A 24755-nucleotide genomic window follows, 5' to 3' on the forward strand; every position below is an offset into this window, starting at 1 on the left:
TTATTCATACAGTCAGAAAGAGACTAGTAGTTATTACGCGCGCAACATGCTCTCGCGGCGCACCTGTGCTAGGGAGGTTGGAATTGCAAACAGTTTAGATTTACCTTTGATGTCATTATCACTAGAATAACAACAGCTAGCTCGAAGTTGCAGAACAATATATTCCTGTAGACCCCAACTACACAGTAGGTCGCGGGTTAATATGTCCATGGCCCACAATATATCCTAAATTTATTATTTAACTTAAGTATGTTTTAAACAAAGAAGACACGAGACACGCCCGCCCGACATCCGACACAATACTAACTCTAACCAAATGAACGTAGCAAGTAGCTGTGTTGGTATTACAAAACTCGTTTAGTGATTGGTACAACAATGAACATAAACACAACAAGTCTATCTACTAAATACCAGTAAACTTTGTAATGTCGCTATAGTAACAACTGAATTGTTATTTTAAATGGGGTAATGTTATTCCCGCGAACTCGTTTTTTTATATATTACAACGATTTTACAAAACTATGTAAGTGAGACATTTACTAAAATCATAACTTGAAATCACAGATGCTTTTTTCCAAAAATCACAAACTTTACTAGTAAAAATCGGAGAATTTTAGTAGTAATAAAAATGGATTGTAACAAATACTGAACTTTGTTTAATGCTCCATTTACTAAAGTCTGTTTGCTGAAATTAGATTTAGTATTACTGAGCTGTTTGTAGAAATAAATAAATTTTACAGAAATAGTGAAACTTCCATGATTACTACTAAAACTTCATTTTTTCCCCCAGTACAGAACTGTTTATTAATTCCTGGTGGTGATTTTTCTCTCAGTGCGTGAACAAAGTTTTGTACGGTGCTCTAAAAATGCATAGGTATATAAACATTAAACATGCAGTTTGAGCGTAGTGATGCATTTGCACCACGCATAAACTTTCACAAGTTTCTGTGGCGCATCTTAGTTTTAAGTTCTTTGTATTATGTTTTTTAGGTATACTGTATAATAATATTACAGTTAGTAATAAGGCGACAGGGATTGCAATAGACGTGTTCTTGTTCTGCTGCTAACAAAAAGTTGCAGAAAGAAGAGAAAGAAACACATAATAGTACATTATTGTCGAGGCTCGGAAGTAGCTACTTGCAGGCTGAGGATTCGTTTTAAACGGACGACCTTGGGAGTCCGTTTAATTGAATCCGAAGCCAGCAAGTAGCCTTCCAGCCGAGTCATATATAGTGCTTTTCTCAAAAATGGTGCAAGAAATATAAATATCATAGAAATATTTTACAAAAGCAACGTTCTTACGTACCTATATATTTTCACAGAAAAAAGTAGAAACAATTGAAAAAATTTGCTTTGCCGCCTTTTTATTTTTTTAATAAAAAAATAGAAATGTATTTTTCTGCCGAAAATACGCCAACCTATTTGAGACAGCTAAATAGTCGCGGTACTAATCATCTGTTTGGCTGTTTAATGGGCCTGTGCCTTCGTTTGATATGGCCATTTCAACTTTTAAAAAGTTTGGAACTCGACAAATAATGGAATTCGTATGCAACATTGCAGTCCCAAAATCGAGACTGCAATGTTTTTAACTTTTTAATTTTTGACTGACCATAAACTACGCGCTTCGCGACCTATTTTTTAAACGGCAAAGTCGACTTTGCCGTCCAATATTGAGCAAAATATTATTTACAGTTTGCTTCGTAGGCTTCTACGACACGATGACGCAACGTGACACGACGTCGTATACTGTGTAATTGTGTGTTGGCCCTTTATACGCGATATAATATGTCGACAGAGTTATATTTTATGAGTAGGTACCTAACTATCGCAGTTACCGAAAATAATAATGTGCTTATTTACAGTGAACCAGAACATTAGTAGTGAGGAGTGCGAAAGGGGTCTGCAAGTTGCAAGGTGCATCGTTCAGGAAACTGAGAAGGTAGGTAGCTAAGTTACCTACAGTCAAACTCACTTCACTCTTTTTGGACACCACGCCTATCGTCGCCTTATTGGTATGCACGAAGTTTGATATTGAACTGTGGCTGCGCGCGTCAGTTGACCTCTTTGGTGGTCAATTGATTGAGAAGATTCTGAAAGGACCACTTTAAAATTCGCTTACACTTATGAATTCTCTTAACCCTTCAAGTGGCGCCAGCGAAAACGCGAAAAGTGGTCAAGTGGCGCCGCGGATTTGCGCAAAAGCAGTCACGTGGCGGGGCCCCTATGGGTGGTCAGCGCAGATTAAAAGAATTTCACAAAATCATCGATTTAAGCTTTTCTATGTTTGAAAGTATATTAAATTGCAAAATGTATTATTTTGCAAAACAACCTCTTAAAAATCAAGACTGAACTCGGACTAGGCGGTCGCTCCCGAATGAATGGTCCTCACCAACAAATTTTATACCAAGTGTATTTGTGTTTCTTACGTTATGCTATCCTTGTCTAGCTCGCTATCTAATTTTGGGTGCTAGAAGAGCGTAACTATTCTTAAATGCGTTCAACCACTCACTGGTGGCCGACAGTTTACTGGTTTTCGCATCGACCCGTGAGTGGTGGGCCGCCAGTTTACAGCCTTTCGATCCGACCATTAACGGGTTGACCGCCACTTGAAGGGTTAAGCGGAAGTGGACGAACGCTTCTGCATATAAACTTTGTCCCCATTTTCCTTCCTGGGTATTGGCATTATGGAAAATATTCTTACACAATAGGGAATCTGCAGTATATTTATTTTTGCATTAATTTTAAAAAATCCCACCTAAAATAGTCCACCAGTATAAGAATCTAAAAATATTACCATTTACTGGGAAAAAATGCGGTTAAAACGTGACAGTTTAAATTTCGAACCCTAAAAGGGCCTGCAACATTAAGCACCACTTGCACCAACACTGTTCGTATCGTTGAAGAGTTCGCTAAATTTATATGTAGGGAAAGTTTCATAGTAGAGCGCCGCGCCGGGGCGCACCGGCTGACGTTGATCAGTCTGTCAAATGTGGTTGGTGCAACTGGCCCAGTGTTGGGCAAAATGCAATCTAACTACTGATTACTAACTACAACTACATTTTGTAGTTAGTAATCGTGATTATTGATTACAAGAAGTAACCGTTAAAAGTAGTTAACATTTTTGATTATTAACTACTAATTGTAGTTGCAATCACGGTTACGTGATTACTTTTTCTAACTACTTATCTATCAGAGAATTCAGAATTTCACGGAGTGCAGATTTAAAAAAAATGATGGTTATTATGGAATCCAAGATGGCGGTCATGAAATTTATCATAAAAGTCATCATGGATGTCGTTTTATAGGTTAGGGCAGATTTAGAAGATGATGACTGTTTTGGAATCCAAGATGGCGGCAAAGCAATATGTCATAAAAGTCGTTTATAGATGTCGTTTTATAGGTTTTAGGGGGCGCAGATTTCGAAAATGTTGACCATTTTGGAATCCAAGATGTCTGCCGTGCACTTTGACATAAAAGTCGTCATGGGTGTCGTTTTACAGGTTTCAGGGAGTGCAGAATTCGAAAATGATGACAGTTTTGGAATCCAACATGTCTGCCGTGCACTTTGACATAAAAGTCGTCATGGATGTCGTTTTATAGGTTTCAGGGAGTGCAGAATTCGAAAATGATGACAGTTTTGGAATGCAACATGTCTGCCGTGCACTTTGACATAAAAGTCGTCATGGGTGTCATTTTATAGGTTTCAGGGAGTGCAGAATTCGAAAATGATGACAGTTTTGGAATCCAACATGTCTGCCGTGCACTTTGACATAAAAGTCGTCATGGGTGTCGTTTTATAGGTTTCAGGGAGTGCAGAATTCGAAAATGATGACAGTTTTGGAATCCAACATGTCTGCCGTGCACTTTGACATAAAAGTCGTTATGGGTGTCGTTTTATAGTTTTCAGGGAGTGCAGACATGTTGGATTCCAAAACTGACATAATTTTGAAACCGGCACTCCCTGAGTGCAGATTTAAAAAAAATGATGGTTATTATGGAATCCAAGATGGCGGTCATGAAATTTATCATAAAAGTCATCATGGATGTCGTTTTATAGGTTAGGGCAGATTTAGAAGATGATGACTGTTTTGGAATCCAAGATGGCGGCAAAGTAATATGTCATAAAAGTCGTTTATAGATGTCGTTTTATAGGTTTAGGGGGCGCAGATTTCGAAAATGTTGACCATTTTGGAATCCAAGATGTCTGCCGTGCACTTTGACATAAAAGTCGTCATGGGTGTCGTTTTATAGGTTTCAGGGAGTGCAGGTTTCGAAAATGATGTCAGTTTTGGAATCCAACATGTCTGCCGTGCACTTTGACATAAAAGTCGTCATGGATGTCGTTTTATAGGTTTCAGGGAGTGCAGAATTCGAAAATGATGACAGTTTTGGAATCCAACATGTCTGCCGTGCACTTTGACATAAAAGTCGTCATGGGTGTCATTTTATAGGTTTCAGGGAGTGCAGAATTCGAAAATGATGACAGTTTTCGAATCCAACATGTCTGCCGTGCACTTTGACATAAAAGTCGTCATGGGTGTCGTTTTACAGGTTTCAGGGAGTGCAGAATTCGAAAATGATGACAGTGGAATCCAACATGTCTGCCGTGCACTTTGACATAAAAGTCGTCATGGGTGTCATTTTATAGGTTTCAGGGAGTGCAGAATTCGAAAATGATGACAGGTTTGGAATCCAACATGTCTGCCGTGCACTTAGACATAAAAGTCGTCATGGGTGTCGTTTTATAGGTTTCAGGGAGTGCAGAATTCGAAAATGATGACAGTTTTGGAATCCAACATGTCTGCCGTGCACTTTGACATAAAAGTCGTTATAGGTGTCGTTTTATAGTTTTCAGGGAGTGCCGATTTCGAAAATGATGACAGTTATAGAATCCAACATGTCTGCCGTGCACTTTGTCATAAAAGTCGTCATGGGTGTCGTTTTATAGGTTTCAGGGAGTGCAGAATTCGAAAATGATGACTGTTATGGAATCCAACATGTCTGCACTCCTTGACGACAAAACGACACCCATGACGACTTTTATGTCAAAGTGCACGGCCGACATGTTGGATTCCAAAACTGTCATCATTTTCGAATTCTGCACTCCCTGAAACCTATAAAACGACACCCATGACGATTTTTATGTCAAAGTGCACGGCAGACATGTTGGATTCCAAAACTGTCATCATTTTCGAAACCGGCACTCCCTGAAACCTATAAAACGACACCCATGACGACTTTTATGTCAAAGTGCACGGCAGACATGTTGGATTCCAAAACTGTCATCATTTTCGAATTCTGCACTCCCTGAAACCTATAAAACGACACCCATGACGACTTTTATGTCTAAGTGCACGGCAGACATGTTGGATTCCAAAACTGGCATCATTTTCGAAACCGGCACTCCCTGAAAACTATAAAACGACACCCATAACGACTTTTATGTCAAAGTGCACGGCAGATATGTTGGATCCCAAAACTGTCATCATTTTCGAATTCTGCACTCCCTGAAACCTATAAAACGACACCCATGACGACTTTTATGTCAAAGTGCACGGCAGACATCTTGGATTCCAAAACTGTCTTCTTTTTCGAAACCGGCACTCCCTGAAACCTATAAAACTACACCCATGACGACTTTTATGTCAAAGTGCACGGCAGACATGTTGGATTCCAAAACTGTCATCATTTTCGAAACCGGCACTCCCTGAAACCTATAAAACGACACCCATGATGACTTTTATGTCAAAGTGCACGGCAGACATGTTGGATTCCAAAACTGTCATCATTTTGGAAACCGGCACTCGCTGAAACCACATCCATGATGACTTTTATGACATGGTGCAAAATCAAAAATAGTCCTAATAGTTCCTTAGTAGTCCTCAGTTTAATTATTTTACAGTCATAATACAGTTTCACACAGAAAGTGTCTTTATGTCAAGGACAAGAAAGATCAAAATGATTTTTGCATGGATGTATTAAAGTAGTCAGTAGTTATAACTACTCGGTTACAGTAATCAGATTAACGACTACTTTATGTAACCTGATTATTGTAGTTAGGTTACAATACATGTAGTTATGACTACTTGTAGTTAACTACTTTTAGTCGTAATAAGTAGTTAGATTATAAATAGTAGTTAACTACGCCCAACACTGAACTGGCCCTAATAACGTCACCTCTGTTCAGTGATACCACCTACAGCAAAATTATCTGTATAGAATACTGATACCATACCGCGAAAACCAAATTGCAGCTTTCTAGCACTAGATCTAGATCACGGAGCAAGGCCGCGGACGGACAGACAGACGGACATGGCGAAACTATTTTAAGCGTTCCTGACTTCCTAGTATTAGACTAGAACCCTAAAATTGTAGCCTGTTGGAAATAAAAATCTTTGAACACTTTTTCGTATACCTATGAGGATCTCTCGAGCTTGTGATTCTAAGCAGAAAATAATAACATAAAAAAATTCAAAATTACAAAAAAAGTGTAGTGCTTTTACAATTACAACTTCTACAAATCCAGCAGAAGGATTGCCGTTGCCGCTTTGCTCTCTTGTATGAAGAATAACTGTTTCATCACACTTGCTTATTCAGTGTGATGTTTCGCTTATGTAGCGGGAGTTATAACCCATTTTGTTCCCTAGGGAGTTATGTTTTTTTTTAAACTTATTTTTTTCTTCGCAAGTGTGATGAAAATAATTATTTGTACAACAAGAGATCAAAGTTTGATATTTCTTCGAGTGCTTATTTTGAGTCCCGTGCAAGCGAAAGATTCTATAATAGATTCACGAGCGTAGCGAGTGAATCTAATTTAGAATCTTGAGCGTAGTAAGGGATTCAAAAGCGCACGAGATGTAAAAAATAACTTTGATCTCGTGTAGTACACAAAATTTTTCACCCTAAGCAGTGAGAACATTCCTAGAGGGACAGAGATAATAGAACCCAAGTATATCGAACTTGTATTAGACCCCGCATGTTGAAATGACATTTGACTATAAAGGTCGCTTGAATGTCATTTTGTCTCACTCAGTGAGCAAAATCGCATTTTGCTCACTGAGTGAGACATACTCAGTGAGCAAAATGCGATTTTGCTCACTGAGTGAGACAAAATGAATCAGTGAGCAAAATCGCATTTTGCTCACTGTTTTTAAGAAGCAAAGTACCCTTGTTCGAGCTGCTGAGGTGAAAAATATATTTTACAGTACATATGGTCCTATTTTCCCCCACTAGTGCGTAAAATAGCACTTTTCGTGCATATGTCAAAAGTTTAAAGGGCCATAATTATGTACTGTAAAACGTTGTACGATTGAAATCATTCATAGATTTAATGCTCAGTAAAATGGGTTTAGCACTCAAACCACTGCTTCCAGTAACATTTATTTTATTACATTGATATACAGGATTACAACAGATCCAATCGAACATAATTTCGAGGCAACGCTTGCCGCTTAATCTGCCAGTTCTCTCTGTCAACCAAATGACCATAGATACTCGTACAATAACCAAAAAGTATAAAGCCAGGTGCATACTACATGTGATTATCAATATAAAGCCACATACATGATATTAACTATTGTGATGCTTACACGATACCCGTGCGAATTTCCTCTTTTCCGCACTTGTATCGTAAATAACAATTTCATCACACTTGCTCGAAAGAGACCTTATTTCATGCAGGTGTACCTACTGAAGGACAATGGCCCAGGACAATTGTTCCCGCGGGATTTATGGATTGTGAAAAAAAACTATAACTCCCTAGGCTTTTTTATTATGTCACTAATTCATACGAACCAAGTAGGTTATAAGTAAAATAATTTGTTTAAAAGTCAAAGGTATAAGAGAGTTTTACTTTTAAAATACCGACGTTTATTATTTAATATTTTTGTTTATGTTTAAAAATATTTAATTTGATTAATTTAATATACTTATTTAAGAATTATATCGCTTAAAATTTAGTTTTTTCTTCGCAAGGGTGATGAAAAACATTGTGTGTAACTCCGAGGGGTAAGAAAATAGCAAGTATATACTAATGTAACACAGGAACTATAAACATTCGGCCAAAATAATAATATTTCTATGTACTATAGGTAGTATCATTTATTAATATATATTACTAAACCTACCTACCTACCTACCTACCTGTACCTGTGTACCTAGTTTTTATTTAGAACATGACGATCATTAAAGCCGGATACTCATTAGCGAGCCGTAACCGTAACATGCGTGATACAGTAACGAGGTTCTAGTGTGTACGCATGTTACAGTTTAGGCTCACGACGTCGCCGGAACGCTTTCACCGAGCGTACTCATTTTGCGAGCTGTAACTGTAACCAACCAGATACAGTACGAGGTTCTAGTGTGTACGCATGTTACAGTTTCGGCACGCGACGTCGCCGGAACGCTTTCACCGAGCGTACTCATTTTGCGAGCTGTAACTGTAACCAACCAGATACAGTACGAGGTTCTAGTGTGTACGCATGTTACAGTTTAGGCACGCGACGTCGCCGGAACGCTTTCACCGAGCGTACTCATTTTGCGAGCTGTAACTGTAACCAACCAGATACAGTACGAGGTTCTAGTGTGTACGCATGTTACAGTTTCGGCTCGCGACGTCGCCGGAACGCTTTCACCGAGCGTACTCATTTTGCGAGCTGTAACTGTAACCAAACAGATACAGTAACGAGGTTCTAGTGTGTACGAGCCGGATCTATCCGCAGTTTTGGTTTGTAACTCCACGATGTCGAACGAAGTATTTCTCGATTGTGCAGTATACATACTAGATGCCTACTCGATGATCATAAACGGTCACGTAGATGGGGGATTCATAGAATGTATCGGGAAAGGAGTTCCATAGAATACTTAGTACTACATAGTACACTATTTTCCCTGTACGCGTCTATCAGCTAAATACATTTACTCGTATCTTCTGACCATTCACTCATGACGAAGAAATACTCGATATATAGCTGGTTCGCAGCGGCTAGCAACAACTGATCTTGACGTCCACGAGCGCAGTGCGCGCGCCCTTTGGTTCGCGGCAAAAACCGACAATTGTCGGATCGCTGCGAGTCGCTCGTGTAGCGTTCGTTGCAGGCTCGCGAGCAACGTACACACTATGTTTTTGGTAACAGTAACGGCTACAGTTACGTGCAACGTTACGGGTTCAGAAATGAGTACGTTGTAAATGTCGGCTCGCTGCAAGCCGCTCGCATAGCGTTCGTTGCAGGTTCGCGAGCCACGTACACACTATGTCTTTGGTAACAGTTACGTGCAATGTTACGGGTTCAGAAATGAGTACGTTGTAAACGTCGGCTCGCTGCGAGCCGCTCGCGTACCGATCGCAGCAGGTTTGCGAACCACGTACACACTATGTTTTTTGTTTACAATACATGCAACGGTTACGGTTACGGCTCGCTAATGAGTATCCGGCTTAAGAGATACTCGTACTTAGTTATTCCCGTATTTTGTTTTGACATGAATGGATAAAATTGTTGACATAAGATTAATTATTTTAAGACATTTTTAATTTGTATCTATTAAATAATATTATGTAAATATGAATGACGATCATAATATAAATTCATGTAGTCTAGCATAATTAATAATGTAATTTCATATTATGAGAATAAATATCTAAATGTAAATCTAAAACACATAAATAGGAATATAATACTAAAACTAACTACAATTAAAATAACTAAAATTAAAAATACCTATCAAAATTTGGTGCCCTCGGGAGGGTGCCCAACACGCAGGCAGCGTTCCCGCGCTGGATGCGATTAGAATTGTCTATGTACTTATATAGGTTTCTATTATATCTCGTTTACAATTTTTCCCATGCCCCCTTTCTACTAATTATTTCCCGGTTATTTCAAGGGACAAGTTATACTGGAACTGGAAAGTTTATACTTGATGGTTATTCATTGCCGCAAGACCGAACCTGCCTGTTTATTGTGGTGTATGTTCGAGAAGATGGCAATCGTAAGTTTTATGGTACATTTTATGACGGATATTTACACCCAGCTGCAAAAGTGCATGGCCACTTTATTATGGTATATTATGTTACCGGCAAACTGTATAGAATACCAAACGTTTGGGTACCTAATGTATGAAATATTATTCATTTCATACTTTGCCTAGGTAAGTATTCTACACAATACCGGCTGCGCGACCGGCAATGTGTAAAATAAGTTGGTTCTGGCGCGCGCTGTTTGGTCACAGTTAACCTTACACGTTCCTCCTCGCTTCGCTCGTCGTCGCACCTGTCTTGACTTCTGTTACTAAATATCCAATAAAATACAATGCTAAGGGCCTGTTTGATAATGTAATTTAACTAAAGTCCTGAATAAGCTACTTGCCACTTATCTGACGAATAAAGTCATCGTTGGCGTTTCACAATCTTCAAATAAGCTTAGTAGATAAAGTGATAAGTTTTGCAGTAAGTTTTATCTGGCAGTTAATTTATTTGTTAATTAGCTATCCAATACTTTAGAAAGCAACAAGCTAGGGCTGGCAGTAAACAGGCAGAAGACCGAACTAATGGTGATAGATCGCGCAGGCAAGCTACAAGATGCCCATGATATTCAAGGCATAGATAGAGTGACCAACTTTATATACCACTGGGCTCTGGGCTGACAAATTAACAGTGATGGAAGTTGTGTCCCAGAGATTAAGCGCCGAATTGCTATGGCGAAAGATGCAATGGCGGGTGCATCAGCTTCCATAATAAAGGACCCTGGTAAGAGCCTTGGTCTTCCCGATTTCCATGTACGGAGCAGCAACGTGGACAGTAGGTGCTTGCCAGAGAGAAACAGAGGATAGACGCATTCGAAATGTGGTGCTAGAGGCGAAATTCTTAGGATACCCTAGACGGCCCGGCGCACAATTGCGTCAAATCTGTCACAGCTTGGCATCAAACTACTTTGACCATGTTATGCGTAGAGGTGATGAAAGTTTGAAGAAAATGGTCGTGCTCTGAAAAGTGGAAGGTGAAAGACCGCAGGGCCCCCCACCAACTAGATGGTCCGACCAAGTTCAGAAGGCGTGCTCAAGCTAGCTTGATGGATCAAGCGCGGGCTACGAGAGATCGACACTGATGACTTAGACAAATGACAGGAACTGCAAAACCATGTGGTCACAATTCTCAGTAATGAGGGACCAAGCAAGAAAAAGAGGAGATCCAATACTTTACTTGGACATTGTGAAACAGGCCCTAAATAAAATATATTATTCTAAAAAACCTTCGCGAGCTGTACCTACCGGGTGCACACCTACCCATCACTCACGCTCTCGGCACTTGTGGAGCCTCGGGCACGGACGCAGTTAGGCAACGATCTGACCATAATTGTAAAAATCGGATTTCGAACTTGTAACCGTCAGATTAAGAAAACGCGAACAAATAATTGACAGATTAATTATTAGAACAATTATAGCATCAGTTGTGGACCAAACTAACCAAATCAACAAAAAGATCTTTTTAGTTGTCGCCGACCCCCCACCAACATACACGGTTAAAAGTGGTTAAGGTAGGTTTCTACGGGTAGCAAGATATCAATCCCCTCTTGGGCTCCCCTACTATACTGTCGTAAATTAATTGGAATATTGATTCTAGCTTCTTATACTTTGCAGCTCTTAAACTCCGGATGGTACGTGGAATTGAAAATGCTAGAATGGATGAAGATTCCTATTGACATGGGGTTATTCAGTCAAGATCAAGCGATCAATATCGCTGGAGCATGCAACCGTGGTAAATATATTTATTTGTTTAAATACTTTATTGCACAAAATAAACACTTACTGTAAAAAAGGTGAATTTAATGTCATGAGACATTTTCTACCAGTTAACCGTATTCTCAAATATGCATGTAAGGCGGCTGATTGTTCTTTGAATAAGCTCTTACATAAATTTGAATACTATTACGATAGTTACTTTTAAACGACATCGTTGCTTTGGCAAGTGCTTGCTCAAATCATAATTTATTCCGTTAAACAAAGGCTTTTGTTTAACAGAGTAAATTATAGTTTGAGCCGAAAAAATATCACAGAAAATTAAACTATAGTCTTTGCCAAGCGGACCACAGGCTCCCATGAACTGTACTAAAATCCGGTACAACGAGAGGAAGTTGATGATGATGTGTGGAATTATCCAAAGTACCTAATAGGTGATTATAGATAGCGCTAATAGGCCTGATACACGCCTTACTTAACACATTCGGTGCGGCAGCGCAAAACCCAAACTTACTGCCAGTGCTTTACGAGTCATATACTTCCCGTATTGAGAAAGCCAAATTTGCGGCACAACCTACATTTTCCCGTACCATGTCCTGACTTTAAAGGTCCCTACAGACCTGGAATGTTGTCGATTTGAACTAAAAGTCATTCGAATTAATAGACTATATCCTTGTGTATATGTCGCAGTCGGATCGTATAATCCGCCGTATTACATTACGGCTAGCCGTTTTCAAAAACAGGGGCGTTTTGAAATGCGGCGGTTTAACGATTAGCCGGATTGAATGCGGCTGAATGAGAATCCGCCGGAATGTATTCGGCGTCATACGTTCTTCAACACGGCTAGCCGTAATGTAATACAGCGAGTCATTAGCCGCCGCTTTGACAGTTTTTAGTTCCCATTTTTAACACCCGTGGCGCTGCCTGACAAACGCTGGGGTGTCCATCAAATCTGGAGTTCGTCGGACTGTTTCTTTTCAAAAAACATTTCTTTCGCAACTTAACTAGACGGAGCCCCGCTTCGCGGGGCTCCTATTTCTGAGCGGTTTGCCCTTCGGGCATCTGAAGCTACCTAACGAACCTAACCTACCTACCTATTGATTTAGTGAGACGTCCGTGAAAACATTGCACTTTGGGGAAAAAAGCGTAGGTAGGTAAGTAGGTTAGGTTCGTTAGGTAGCTTCAGATGCCCGAAGGGCAAACCGCCCAGAAATAGGAGCCCCGCTTGCGGGGCTCCGTCTATTTAAGTTGTGAAGGAAATGTTTTGGAAAAGAAACACATGTAGTGCGGTGGGACCATGGTAAAAATAAATTAAATTGCAAACATTGTCAAACTCCGGTTACGTAGGCGACCGAAAGAACTGGTCACTCTACAATCTAAAATAGTAGTACGATGCGGCTAAACGTTGGCCGCCTTATTGAAGAACGTATCGCAATGACAATCCGGCTAATCGTCGAACCGCCGCATTTCAAAACGCCCCTGTTTGTGATAACGGCTAGCCGTAATGTAATACGGCGGATTATACGATCTGACTACGACATATATACAGCTGCCGTCGCCCGCGGATCTGTATAAAATTACAAAAAATATAGGCATTTTCCAAGACCCTTAATTTTACGGGAATATACTTCCCTTGCCGCACAGGCCGTATATAACACTAGTGATGGGATACTAAAGAATCGATAACGACTTTTATAATCGACAAAATATTTATTATCGTCATCGTGTCTGTACGTGTTCAAAACAAATATTATTCATTCTCATATAATTATAAAAAGGGATCGGACTTTTAGAGTAAGTAATTTTAATTTTTAACAAGCCGAAACGTCTGCGAACGATTGCTATTAAGCTTAGAATAAATTTAAAATGGAAAAATTACTGTCGTTACAGTAAATTATTGTGTTTAGAGTAGGTAATTTTCTATATAGATGTCATAGTTTTGAATGTCACTGTGGCGAAGTCCGGCATACTTTATTTTTTTTCGACTTTGGAGTGATCTAGTTCCGTTGATTATTCACCTATGTTACTGCTTGTAATCGCATACGATGAAGAATTTAATAATTAATAGTTTAGCCTTAGTGACAGATCATTTCAATCACAAATTAAGCAAAAACAATGGCATTTTTTAAAATTCGGCGAGTAGACGGACTTCCCGTGCAGTTTAAGGGAAGTCCGTCTAGTTATGATATCAGCCAATCTATGGGTGCGTATATGTTCGTAGTTAAATTCCTAAAAAGAACGGATCAAGACCATGAAAAGTGTATTTTAAACTTGTTAATATACGGTTCAGATTCGAAATAAACACCATTTTTCTAAAACAAAGGCAAATCCGGCATATACTACCAAAATGGGGTGGTAAACCTTTTTTGGCAAATAATTAAACATATATTATTTTTTTGATTTCCGAAATAAAAGATCAATAGTAATTTTAAAATGAATTATAATCGTTTCTTTTGATTTACTGAGATGAAAATTTAATAAAGTAACATCATGCGCAAAGTCAGGAGGATTTTTTGATACCTTATCAAATCGTTATAATATTAAAGTCGCAAAAACAGTTGGTAATCTCTGATTTAACGAAAGTCCGGCATATGACGGACTTGCCTTGAACATAATAGACGGACTTTCCAACTTAGTCAAATTTTAATATGATAAATTGTGGAACTTATAATTACAAAACTAAGCTAATTTCTGATATTTTAAAAATAGAATAAAGACAACTGGTTCTTATGCTACCTACGTAGTTACTTTCTGATGCACAATCTTTTCAGAAACTATTTTTAACAATTTTTTTTCAAACGGCTGTCGCACTATGACTTCGAGTTCAAAACACGAAATGACTTGTTGAGGCGGATTGCTCTGAAGTTGTTTGTCACAGCGCCATCTGTTTTACAGTGACGGAACTAGCGCGAAAAACTGGTTAATCAACTGGACTCCAAAGTCGCATACGCCTTCAAATTCAAAAGTTATAACGTGTTGACGGACTTGCCTTGTAGACGGACTTGCCCACAGTGACCTATCGCATTAATAAAATGTAGTATCGACGCGCAAACGTGAACAATGCACAGCACTATGACCAATCTGAGCGCTCCGTAGTCTCCGTACCCGCCTTTCGGTGCGGTACGGGGTGATGAAGTACGGACAAATAGAACCCGTGCCGCGCTAAATAAAAAAAAAATACCTTTCAGTGCGTTACGCAAAAATACTTCCCGTACATTTTTTCTTTTGAAATAGAATATACTTGAAGTAAGAATATCGGGAGTATAGTTATCTTTTTCTTACTCACACGAGAACATAGAAAAACCACCGCCGCACCGGGGGTAAGACAAGCGCAGATAGCTGCCGCACCGGCGGAAAGTCAAATACGGCCAAATGCTTCCCGTAACGCAGCGAATGTGTTAATCCCAGGGACTGGCCTGATATGCCTTATTCATATATTCAATTCTTTATTGCAGATAACAGATGATCCATATTAAATTAAAATAATTAAAATTACGTACACAATAATAAAACAATAAATAGGTACACTTAAAAATGATTAAAATAATAAAATGAAGGGTTTTTATGGGTTTCGCATAAGGTTTGACTCACCATACCATTTGCCCGACATTTTGCTTTTATAAGTAGTACACATTATTGTCGAGGCTCGGAAGCAGGTAGCTACTTGCAGGCTGAGGATTCGTTTTAAACGGACTACCTTGGGAGTCCGTTTTATTGAATCCGAAGCCAGCAATAGTAGCCTTCCAGCCGGGTCATAGTGCTTTTTTCAAAAATGATGCAAGAAATATAAATATTATAGAAATATTTTACAGTAGCAACGTTCTTACGTATTTATTAGGGGTTATTCATAAATTACGTCATTTCAAATTAGGGGGGGGGGGGGAGGTCTGGACATCGGATGATGGTAGCATGGCGTAGGAGGAAACGTACAAAAAATATTGTATGATCATTTATTTTTAAAATTTTAAAATAGAAGTGTATAAAATACGCCAACCTATTTGAGACAGCTAAATAGTAGTAAATAATCCCAATATCGAGACTGCAATGTTTATAACTTTTTAGTTTTTGGTTGACCATAAACTCCGTACTTCGCGACCTATTTTCAAACGGCAAAATCGACTTTGCCGTCCATTTTTGCGACAAAGCCTTTACCTAAACGGTAACTCCCCTTATTACGTGCTTGTATTAGGAACAACTGCTTGTATTAGGAACAACTGCTTGTATTAGGAACAACTGCTTGTATTAGGAACAACTGCTTGTATTAGGAACAACTGCTTGTATTAGGAACAACTGCATGTATTAGGAACAACTGCTTGTATTAGGAACAACTGCTTGTATTAGGAACAACCAGCGTTCAAATTTAAAGTTCATAATTTTTGTATGTGGGTAATTTTGAACATACTAATTTTGACGGATGAATATATATTTTTTTTCACCACACCAACTGGTAAAGGCTGTCTTGATTGTTCAAAAACCGATAGCAAAGTTGCATTTTATTCATATGTGAGGCAAAGTAATGAAATGCAAATTTTGAGTTGTTTTCTTGTGTATGCTGGTTGAATCGACTTTTAGATGATGATTATGAATGATAAATATTTAATAAGATTCATTTGGATTTGACTTGGTTTGTTTTTGTTTGATATCATACAGTTAATATTTTCTTCGGGTTGGTGTGGTGACAAAAATTGTGTTTCACTCGGGGGCAAATTTTGTTTAACCCTCATGCTTTGAAACCCTCGCAACGCTCAAGATTCCATTTTACACACCCCTCGCTACGCTCGTGGTTCGATTTAGGATTGTTTCGCTTGGTCGTGTATCAATATTAGCACGAGCGGCATTAAACAACAACTTTCCCCCTTGTGAAACAAATAACTATTCCTCAGTCTCTCGCTGACCACGTGACCACGACCACCGCTCGGCTGTAGAAGGTTCAAAACGTCGAGATGTAATCAATCAGTATATGTGATATACTACGTTTACACAGTTTTATTTCATGAGTACCTAACTATTAGAGATGCACCGGATATTCGGTTATTATCCGGTATCCGATCAGCCGCTTGTTATTTGAACATCCGGCCGGATACCGGATAGTAACTTTGCTTGATTTGGGAGTAAACTAATTGAATTTAAAATCAAAATCAAAATCAAAATTTATTTATTTGTAAACATAGGTTAAATAAAGATCTTATACAATGTGGTATACAATGGTAATGTTATATGGATTTTGAAAGTCATTACTTATGTTTCACTATTGCCGTTTGGTATACAAATATAAAATCAGAAGGAACAGTCACGGTCATAATCGTACTAGTTTATTATTTTAAAACAATTTAAACATTCCACTCACTTGCACGCGCACTCATTTCGTACCTAGAAATGAGTCCGCGCGAACATTCACTACGAAACCTGCACAATGCGCACCTAAAAAACCGAAAAGTAGGTATAGTTCCACCGACCGAATATTCGGCGGCCGGATACCGAATATTCGGCCGATGGTCAGGCAAAATATCCGGTATCCGGCCAAACAACTATCCGTTGCATCTCTAGTAACTATCGCGGTAACCGAAGACAATATTGTGCTTATTTACAGTGAACGATCAGCCTAATGACAATTTATGCGATAAAGGCGAACAGCTGCGAGAGTGTTTAAATTCAGAAATAGATCAGGTACGTAGCCAAGTTACAGTAATACCCGCTTAACCTTTCAACGCCACATCTTTTTTAGGGTTCCGTACCTCAAAAGGAAAAGACGGAACCCTTATAGGATCACGCGTGCGTCTGGCTGTCCGCCTGTCAGTTCTGCCACTGCCTATTTTCTCCGAAACTACTGAACCAATTAAGTTGCAATTTGGTATGTAACACGTACATATGTAAGATTGTGACCCAAAGATTGTAACGTAAATAAATGAATTTTAAACATAAGAGGCACTTTTGGGGGGTAAATAAGGCACTTAAAAAACAAAGTTTTTTAGATATATAACGTGTTATATATCAAATGAAAGAGCTCATTGTGAGAATCTCAAATATTTTTTTTTATAAGTTTAGAAGTAATTTAAGAAGATATGCAAAAAATGACCTTTGGAAAACTACACGAAATAGGTCTTTACCTATAGATGATAGAAAAACCTATTGGAAATGTGCAGACAAGGGTGACGTCGGACTTAAATTACTTAGTTTTTGATCCGACCTCTACCGGTTTTTAAAGACATTTCACTCATGTTTCACATAAAATGTATGTGAAACATGAGTAATTATTATATTAAATATTAAAATACATGAATTAATATATTAAAATACATTGTTAAAAATTGTGTAATGTAAGAAAACCCTTGGAACGCGAGTCCGACTCACATGTGGCCGGTTTTGTATGATTTATGATTATTGTACTTACTAGTATCTACCTAAGACTATTTTCCTGCGTTATTAAAATTATAAAAATGTTCGACATACAATTTTCAAACTGACGGTATTCCTATACATACACACCACCCCCAAATAGATTGTACCTCAAAAAATAGACAAAGAGTTATATTTTCAAACAATAAACGTTTCTTTCACTGCGTAAGCTCTAAGTGGCTCATAATAGACACTTCCACTACTACCCATGTGTAATATATGTACCCACATATGTACAGAGGTTCTCACAATGAGCTCTTTCATTTGATATACGTATAACACGATATAGTTTGCAAAACTTTGTTTTTTAACTGTCTCATTTACCCCCCAAAAGTGCCCCCTATGTTTAAAATTCATTTATTTACGTTACATGTCCATCTTCGGGTCACAGACTTATATATGTGTACCAAATTTCAACTTAATTGGTTCTGTAGTTTCGGAGAAAATAGGCTGTGACAGACGGACAGCGTGACACACGAGTGATCCTATAAGGGTTCCGTTTTTTCCTTTTGAGGTACGGAACCCTAAAAATCGGCCAGAACCCTAATAATCGGCGTGTCGGACCACGCATAATGAAGTGTTCTGTAACTGTACTTATTACACATTAACTAAGAGTAGTAAGTACAGGTACATCTATCTATCTATCTACTAGTGGTCCTGGGTTCGAATTTGTGTGTGATCAGTACCTACTGTAAGGTTTTCCCGAGTGATGGATGCTTTCTATGTATGCATCTAAGTAGGTATGTATGTATAATTATATTTAAGTAAGTAGGTATGTATGTATAATTATATTTAAGTAAGTAGGTATGTATGTATAATTATATTTAAGTAAGTAGGTATAGTCAAACAATTAATTTCCGACCCATTTCTTACCTTGTCACAGTGTCATTCAATTGAAAGTCGCTAGCCTCCCGAGTCCCGAAAAAACTGGACAAGTGCGAGTCGGACTCGCCAACCGAGGGTTCCGTACTTTTTAGTATTTGTTGTTATAGCGGCAACAGAAATACATCATCTGTGAAAATTTCAACTGCCTAGCTATCACGGTTCATGAGATACAGCCTGGTGACAGACGGACGGACGGACGGACAGCGGAGTCTTAGTAATAGGGTCCCGTTTTTACCCTTTGGGTACGGAACCCTAAAAAAACAAACAAATACGTTGTCATAAAAGCCGAGAGTCCTTGATGTAGAAATAAGCGTCGAGTGTTGAACTTTATGTCGTTTGTATTAAGGTTTAAAACAATAGATGATCAAACGAACTTCTCGAGCGAAGTTCGATCACTATTATATGAGTCGTTTCATTCGAAGATATAACATTTACCAGGTAGTCCTTTAAACCTAGAGGCGACTTTTGCACTATATTAAGAGACAGTTATTTGACTATTGAACTGATTTTTTTTTGTTCATTCATTCGTTCCCCTACCCTTCCCGTTCGTTCCACCATCATGGTTGCTCATTATCTTTAGAGAAAATGCAAAACTTTAAAATTTGGGGTCATATTAGGGTAGGGAGGGTTATTATATCTTCGAATGAAACGACTCATATAATAGTGATCGAACTTCGCTCGAGAAGTTCGTTTGATCATCTATTATATTTCGTTCGTTTCATTCTTCAGATATAACATTTACCAGGTAGATGTTTAGAGTCTTAAAGTTTTGCTTAGGTGGAATGAAACTATAAATAGGTACAAAATCGTATTTTTATTTAATTTTTTGACGTGACCCTATTAGTCAGTCTAATTTTAACATTTATTCATATTAATAAATCATCCAATTATGATCAATAACCTTATTATCTAAGGATTGTCACTTGTACTCGGCAAGCAAACAGATCTCGCAAAGAGTCCTTCATCCGATAGTGGCCTATTATAGAACCGCGCAAACGACGTAGACGCCGCGGTCCAGCCCGCGGTGCGGCGGATAGTGTCGACGCTGACGCCGGCGCGGCTCGCGGCCGACGTGGCGGCGTGGCGCGCACTGTGCGCGCTAAACACTGTAATGTCAATGCCACTCTCCGACAAAACATTTTTAATCCATCTGCTGATGGTCTGAGAAGTTGCAGGCCTATGTGGAGGTTTGCATGTCAATACCAAATTTCCTATACTATCAACTCTCTTATTTTTTGTTACAAAAATATAATCTCTGAGAGTTGTAGCAGGGCATATAGACACGTTATCTTTAAAATATGGGAGGAAGAGAACGGGTTGTTCTCGTCCGGCAGCTGATGTTTTGATTATGTCAGTAATTCCAATTTTGACACCGTTTGGGGAAATAACAATATTTTCGATTTTTATAAGCGCTAATGTTTGAACCCTATGCGCTGTGCATATGGCCAGTAATGTCACTAATTTTTTCGACAGTTTTTCCAGGCTTATACTTGTATTGGGATACCAGTGAGAAACACGGTTTAAAACAACCTGAGGGTCCCATGTATGGTTATACTTGGGACCGTTCGGTCTTTGTTTGTAGGCACCTTTGAGGAGGCGTTTCACGCAATCGTCCGAACCGACGTTGTCTCCCAATAACAAGGATAAGGCTGAACGGTGACTATTCAGTGTGCCATATGCACAATTTTTATTAAATTGTTCTGTTAAAAAAGACAATATTGACGATTTCGGGGGATTTAAAATTTCAATAGAATTAACGGTGCAAAATTGCCACCAGAGCTTATATGTAACTTCGTATTGCTGTATTGTTTTGTCGGAGAGTGATGCCAACATCAGTGTTATAGCCTCTGGTGGGGAGCCTCTTCGACTGAAGGACTGTTGCAGAGCTTCGCGACCCCCAGGGTAAGCCCCTTGTGTAGGGGGTGGCAGTCCCTGTAATGGGAATGAAGCAAGTTTTTATTCGGGTTGAGAAACATTATCTCCGAACTAAGGAGGCTCCGCATTAGGGGAAACCACGGTTGCGATGGCCAATAAGGAAACACTAGGATTCCATTTGCTTGATCGTCTACGATCTTTCTAAGGCATTTTAAAATTAACGAAAAAGGGGGAAAGGCGTAGAAATATTTTTCACCCCAGTTAATCGTAAATGCGTCGACCGCTATCGCATCTGGGTCGGGTTTCCATGAAACGAAATCTTGGCATTTGGCATTGGAACGAGAAGCGAATAAATCTATTGTTGGTTTACCAAACCGTTGTACTATAGACTCAAACGCTCTGTCTGACAGTTCCCATTCGGTATCCGGGTTAACTATTTTTCTAGACTCTGGATCCGCAATGTTTTCTTTTGTATTTATATATGATGCGAAGATCAATATATTTCGCTTCTCGCACCATTGCCAAATTGTACGAGACAAATCGTTTAGGTGTGGAAACTGTATGCCCCCCATGCGGTTTATATAACTTATGGCGGTCGTGTTATCAACTCGCAACAAAATTGCACAGTTAGTCATATTTTTAGCAAAGCTCTTTAATCCAAGGTAAACAGCCAGCAATTCCAAATAATTTATATGAGAGTCCCGTTCCGAAGATTTCCACACGCCATTAATCTTATTTTTCCCGCAAACCGCACCCCAACCGGAGTTGGATGCGTCACTGTAAATTTCGAGTTGAAAACTAGGATATCTCATGTAATTATTTGATGTCATAATATTGTTTAACCACCAGTTAAGATCGTCCAATATGGAACAAGAAGGTTTCATTTTGGCGTCAAAATAATTGTTATTTTTTAATAACTCGAGATATTTTAGCCTTTCTAAGGTTTTCGTATAAACCCAACCCTATTTAACAGCGGGACAGGCTGACACTAAAACTCCGATGAGTTGTGAAAAGTCTCGAATGGTACATTTAGGCAGCCCTAGGAATTTACGAACTAATTGTGCAATTTTATTTCGTTTATCATCGGGTAAGGCAATGGTCAAATTTTGGGTGTGAAAGTTAAACCCTAAAAATTTACAAGTTTGTTCTGGATGTAAGGAACTCTTATCATAATTGATAACAAATCCTAAACATTGCAATAGCTTTAAGGTTTCCTTAACATTATTTAGACATTCTTGAAAGGTATCTCCTATGCACAGAATATCGTCCAAATAAATGACAGACTTACAGCCTCGAGATCTCAAATTAGATACCACTTCTTTCATTATCTTTGTGAATACTCTAGGAGCTATAGATAAACCATACGGCATTGATGTAAATTCGTATGTCAGATTATTAAATTGAAATCTCAAGTACTTTCTGTCATTTATATTTATAGGTATAAGCAAATATGCTTCTGTCAAATCTATTGTGGCTAAAAAACCATTTTGAGGAATGAGTTTTGAGGCCGTGCGATAATCCTCCATCTTGAAATGACAGGGAGCAATAAATTTATTGAGACCTTTTAAATTTAGGATAAAACGCTTTCCTCCGTTAGGTTTTGGGGCAAGAAAAACCTTAGATATATATTGGTTTTTGACTTTAGGGCACTCAGATATGGCTCCTAAGTCTAACAGCTTTTGTATAGCCAATTTCATATCAGCTACTTCACTTTGTTCGAGCGTGTTTGATGGAACAAATGTTTGTTTTACGTCCGAGTTAAATGGGATTGAGTAGCCATATCTGACCCAATCTAAAACCATGTCGTTCGATGTTATTTTTAGCCAACAGTTATAAAAATGACTTATTCGGCCGGCATGTACCTGCGTTACGGTGCCTGGGCACGTGTCTTGGTCGCAGGGGATGTCTTGGCCGGTTGTGGAGCTGGAAACGTCCGACGGGTGTAATTCGTCTGCCTGCGAGCACCTCTCCGCCCCCCCCTGTTCGACGCGTAACGAGGGGGCGCTGACCAGTTTCCCGAGTACGACGCTCGACTTGTCGACGGCTGTGCAGGCGCGGGTTTCTTTGGGGACGTTTTCTTGATTTGGAGACCTTGTTTTTCAATGGTCTTCGCTGCCTTGATTTTCTCGGACAATTTATTACCAAACAGGGTATCATCACGTTCTGTGTCTTGAATAACTTGCAAGAACGTCTTATCGAGACTAGGTGTGATAAGTTTTATGCGGCTTTGAGTAGATGACGCATGAAGGTCACACAGAATACGGCAGCCGTTGCTGAGGTGTTTCATAGCTTCGATTCCGTTGGAATCTACACATTTAATTAGAATATCCATGGCCTTATTGACGGCAGCGATCCCGTGGCCAAGTTGTTGCTGCGCTGCAGCTAGGTTTTTGTCTCGGTTTCGGACCATATCGGGTACGGCTGCTGAAATCTCCACGTTTAATTTTGGTGCTTGTAGCAATCGACAGTTGTCGGGAACCAAATAGTCTTTTCGGATTTTATCTTTGGCTTCATTTGTCATACCTTTTTTGAGTAACGGTAACCAAAGTTTCGATAAATTATCGTGGATTTTTTCGCCATACTCGGGGGTATCCTCGGTCGATTCCCCGAGAGCCAGCAGCATGTCCGGGTCAAGCTCGGGTTGAGCTGACGACATGGGTAAATCTGCCTGATTTTCAGGTGCAGGAATCTCGTTATTATGGTCCGGTATCGGGACATCACTATTATGTTCCGGTACGGGATTTTCGATGTTTTGCTGTGGTTCCTGTATAATAGGATCATGAGCCGGTACGGAACCATCTGGATTTTCCATTACAACATCTAAAACAAAAAAAGAAGTGATTATTACATTTTATGGAAAATATTTTCTCTTGGGGGTAGGTTGAGAAAAAAATTGTGTCGCAGAGTAACGCGCATCTACTGAAGATTGCGCGCATTGTTCTGCTTATTTGCATCGTTGGAGACTCGCGGTCAACCCCGATAGTTATATGATCATAGTTAGAGACTCGCAGTCAATCCCTATGTCGGCTCATTTTAATCACTTCTTAACACTAAATAATAAAACAAACAACTTACCTTCATCTTCCGATGAAGACGAATCATAAATGATCCTGTATCGTCTTTTATGATCTTCAAGTCGTTTAATTTTTTCACGGTAATATTTTAACTTGTCTTTAGCTGTGCGCTTCGACATTTTTGTAGGTAATAATGTCGTAGCCGAGGAGGTAAAGGGCGCGTGCGCTCGTCGCCGTGCACGAAAAAAGAATGAGCAACCATGATGGTGGAACGAACGGGAAGGGTAGGGGAACGAATGAATGAACAAAAAAAAAATCAGTTCAATAGTCAAATAACTGTCTCTTAATATAGTGCAAAAGTCGCCTGTAGGTTTAAAGGACTACCTGGTAAATGTTATATCTGAAGAATGAAACGAACGAAATATAATAGTAGTTTGTGTTACAAGGGATCAAAATGATATTATATTTCCGTCAAGGGCGTGAATCCTACGTACGTTCGGGATTCTAAAGTAGAATCCTGAGCGTCATGAAGGATTCAAGTGTTAACGCCCAAGACGAAATAATTTTCATACCGTGTGACACATACTGCTTTTCAGATCAACTATGAGGAAAATAAAAAAATCTTAGTGTTGACCCAATTATTATGCTTTAAAATATTATTCAAGCTAAAAAAAATGCAAAAAATAACAAAAACAGTGTCCTAGAACAGAAATGTGCCACTTTATCCCCCCTAGCAGGGAGGAAAAGTGCCACTTAGATCCCTCCTAGCGGGGAAGAAAAAGCCTTTTTCCGAATAGGTGATGTGAAAAGTTGATTTTATACTCTATGCCCTCTATGGGGAATATTAAAAGCTCG

General features: G+C 39.1%; 2 protein-coding genes and 1 long non-coding RNA gene across 3 annotated transcripts in view; 1 reads left to right on the forward strand and 2 right to left on the reverse strand.

The window, feature by feature from the left end:
* The window catches only part of LOC134804062 (uncharacterized), a 211024-nt gene that overhangs the window by 84270 nt on the left and 101999 nt on the right, over window positions 1-24755 (forward strand). Inside the window, exons 9-12 of the mRNA XM_063776958.1 lie at window positions 1863-1939; window positions 9880-9984; window positions 11632-11749; window positions 17321-17397. Coding sequence (XP_063633028.1) covers window positions 1863-1939; window positions 9880-9984; window positions 11632-11749; window positions 17321-17397 — 377 coding nt within the window. The remainder of the gene's footprint in view (window positions 1-1862; window positions 1940-9879; window positions 9985-11631; window positions 11750-17320; window positions 17398-24755) is intronic.
* The window catches only part of LOC134804169 (uncharacterized), a 150746-nt gene that overhangs the window by 8123 nt on the left and 117868 nt on the right, over window positions 1-24755 (reverse strand). The gene's annotated exons all lie outside the window — the stretch shown is intronic.
* Window positions 20338-24162, reverse strand: LOC134804992 (uncharacterized). Its single transcript, XM_063778280.1, has 2 exons — window positions 22749-24162; window positions 20338-20943 (listed from the first exon to the last, which is right to left on the reverse strand). The coding sequence occupies exon 1, from the start codon at window positions 23696-23698 to the stop codon at window positions 22754-22756; it is 945 nt and encodes a 314-aa protein (XP_063634350.1). The 5' UTR covers window positions 23699-24162; the 3' UTR covers window positions 20338-20943; window positions 22749-22753.

Source organism: Cydia splendana, chromosome Z, assembly GCF_910591565.1.
Source record: "Cydia splendana chromosome Z, ilCydSple1.2, whole genome shotgun sequence".
In the NCBI taxonomy this organism is placed as follows: Eukaryota; Metazoa; Arthropoda; class Insecta; order Lepidoptera; family Tortricidae; genus Cydia; species Cydia splendana.

Bases quoted from the DNA above. Each gene is read 5' to 3' on its own strand.
- LOC134804992 (XM_063778280.1), bottom strand. From the start codon at position 23,698: ATGGAAAATCCAGATGGTTCCGTACCGGCTCATGATCCTATTATACAG.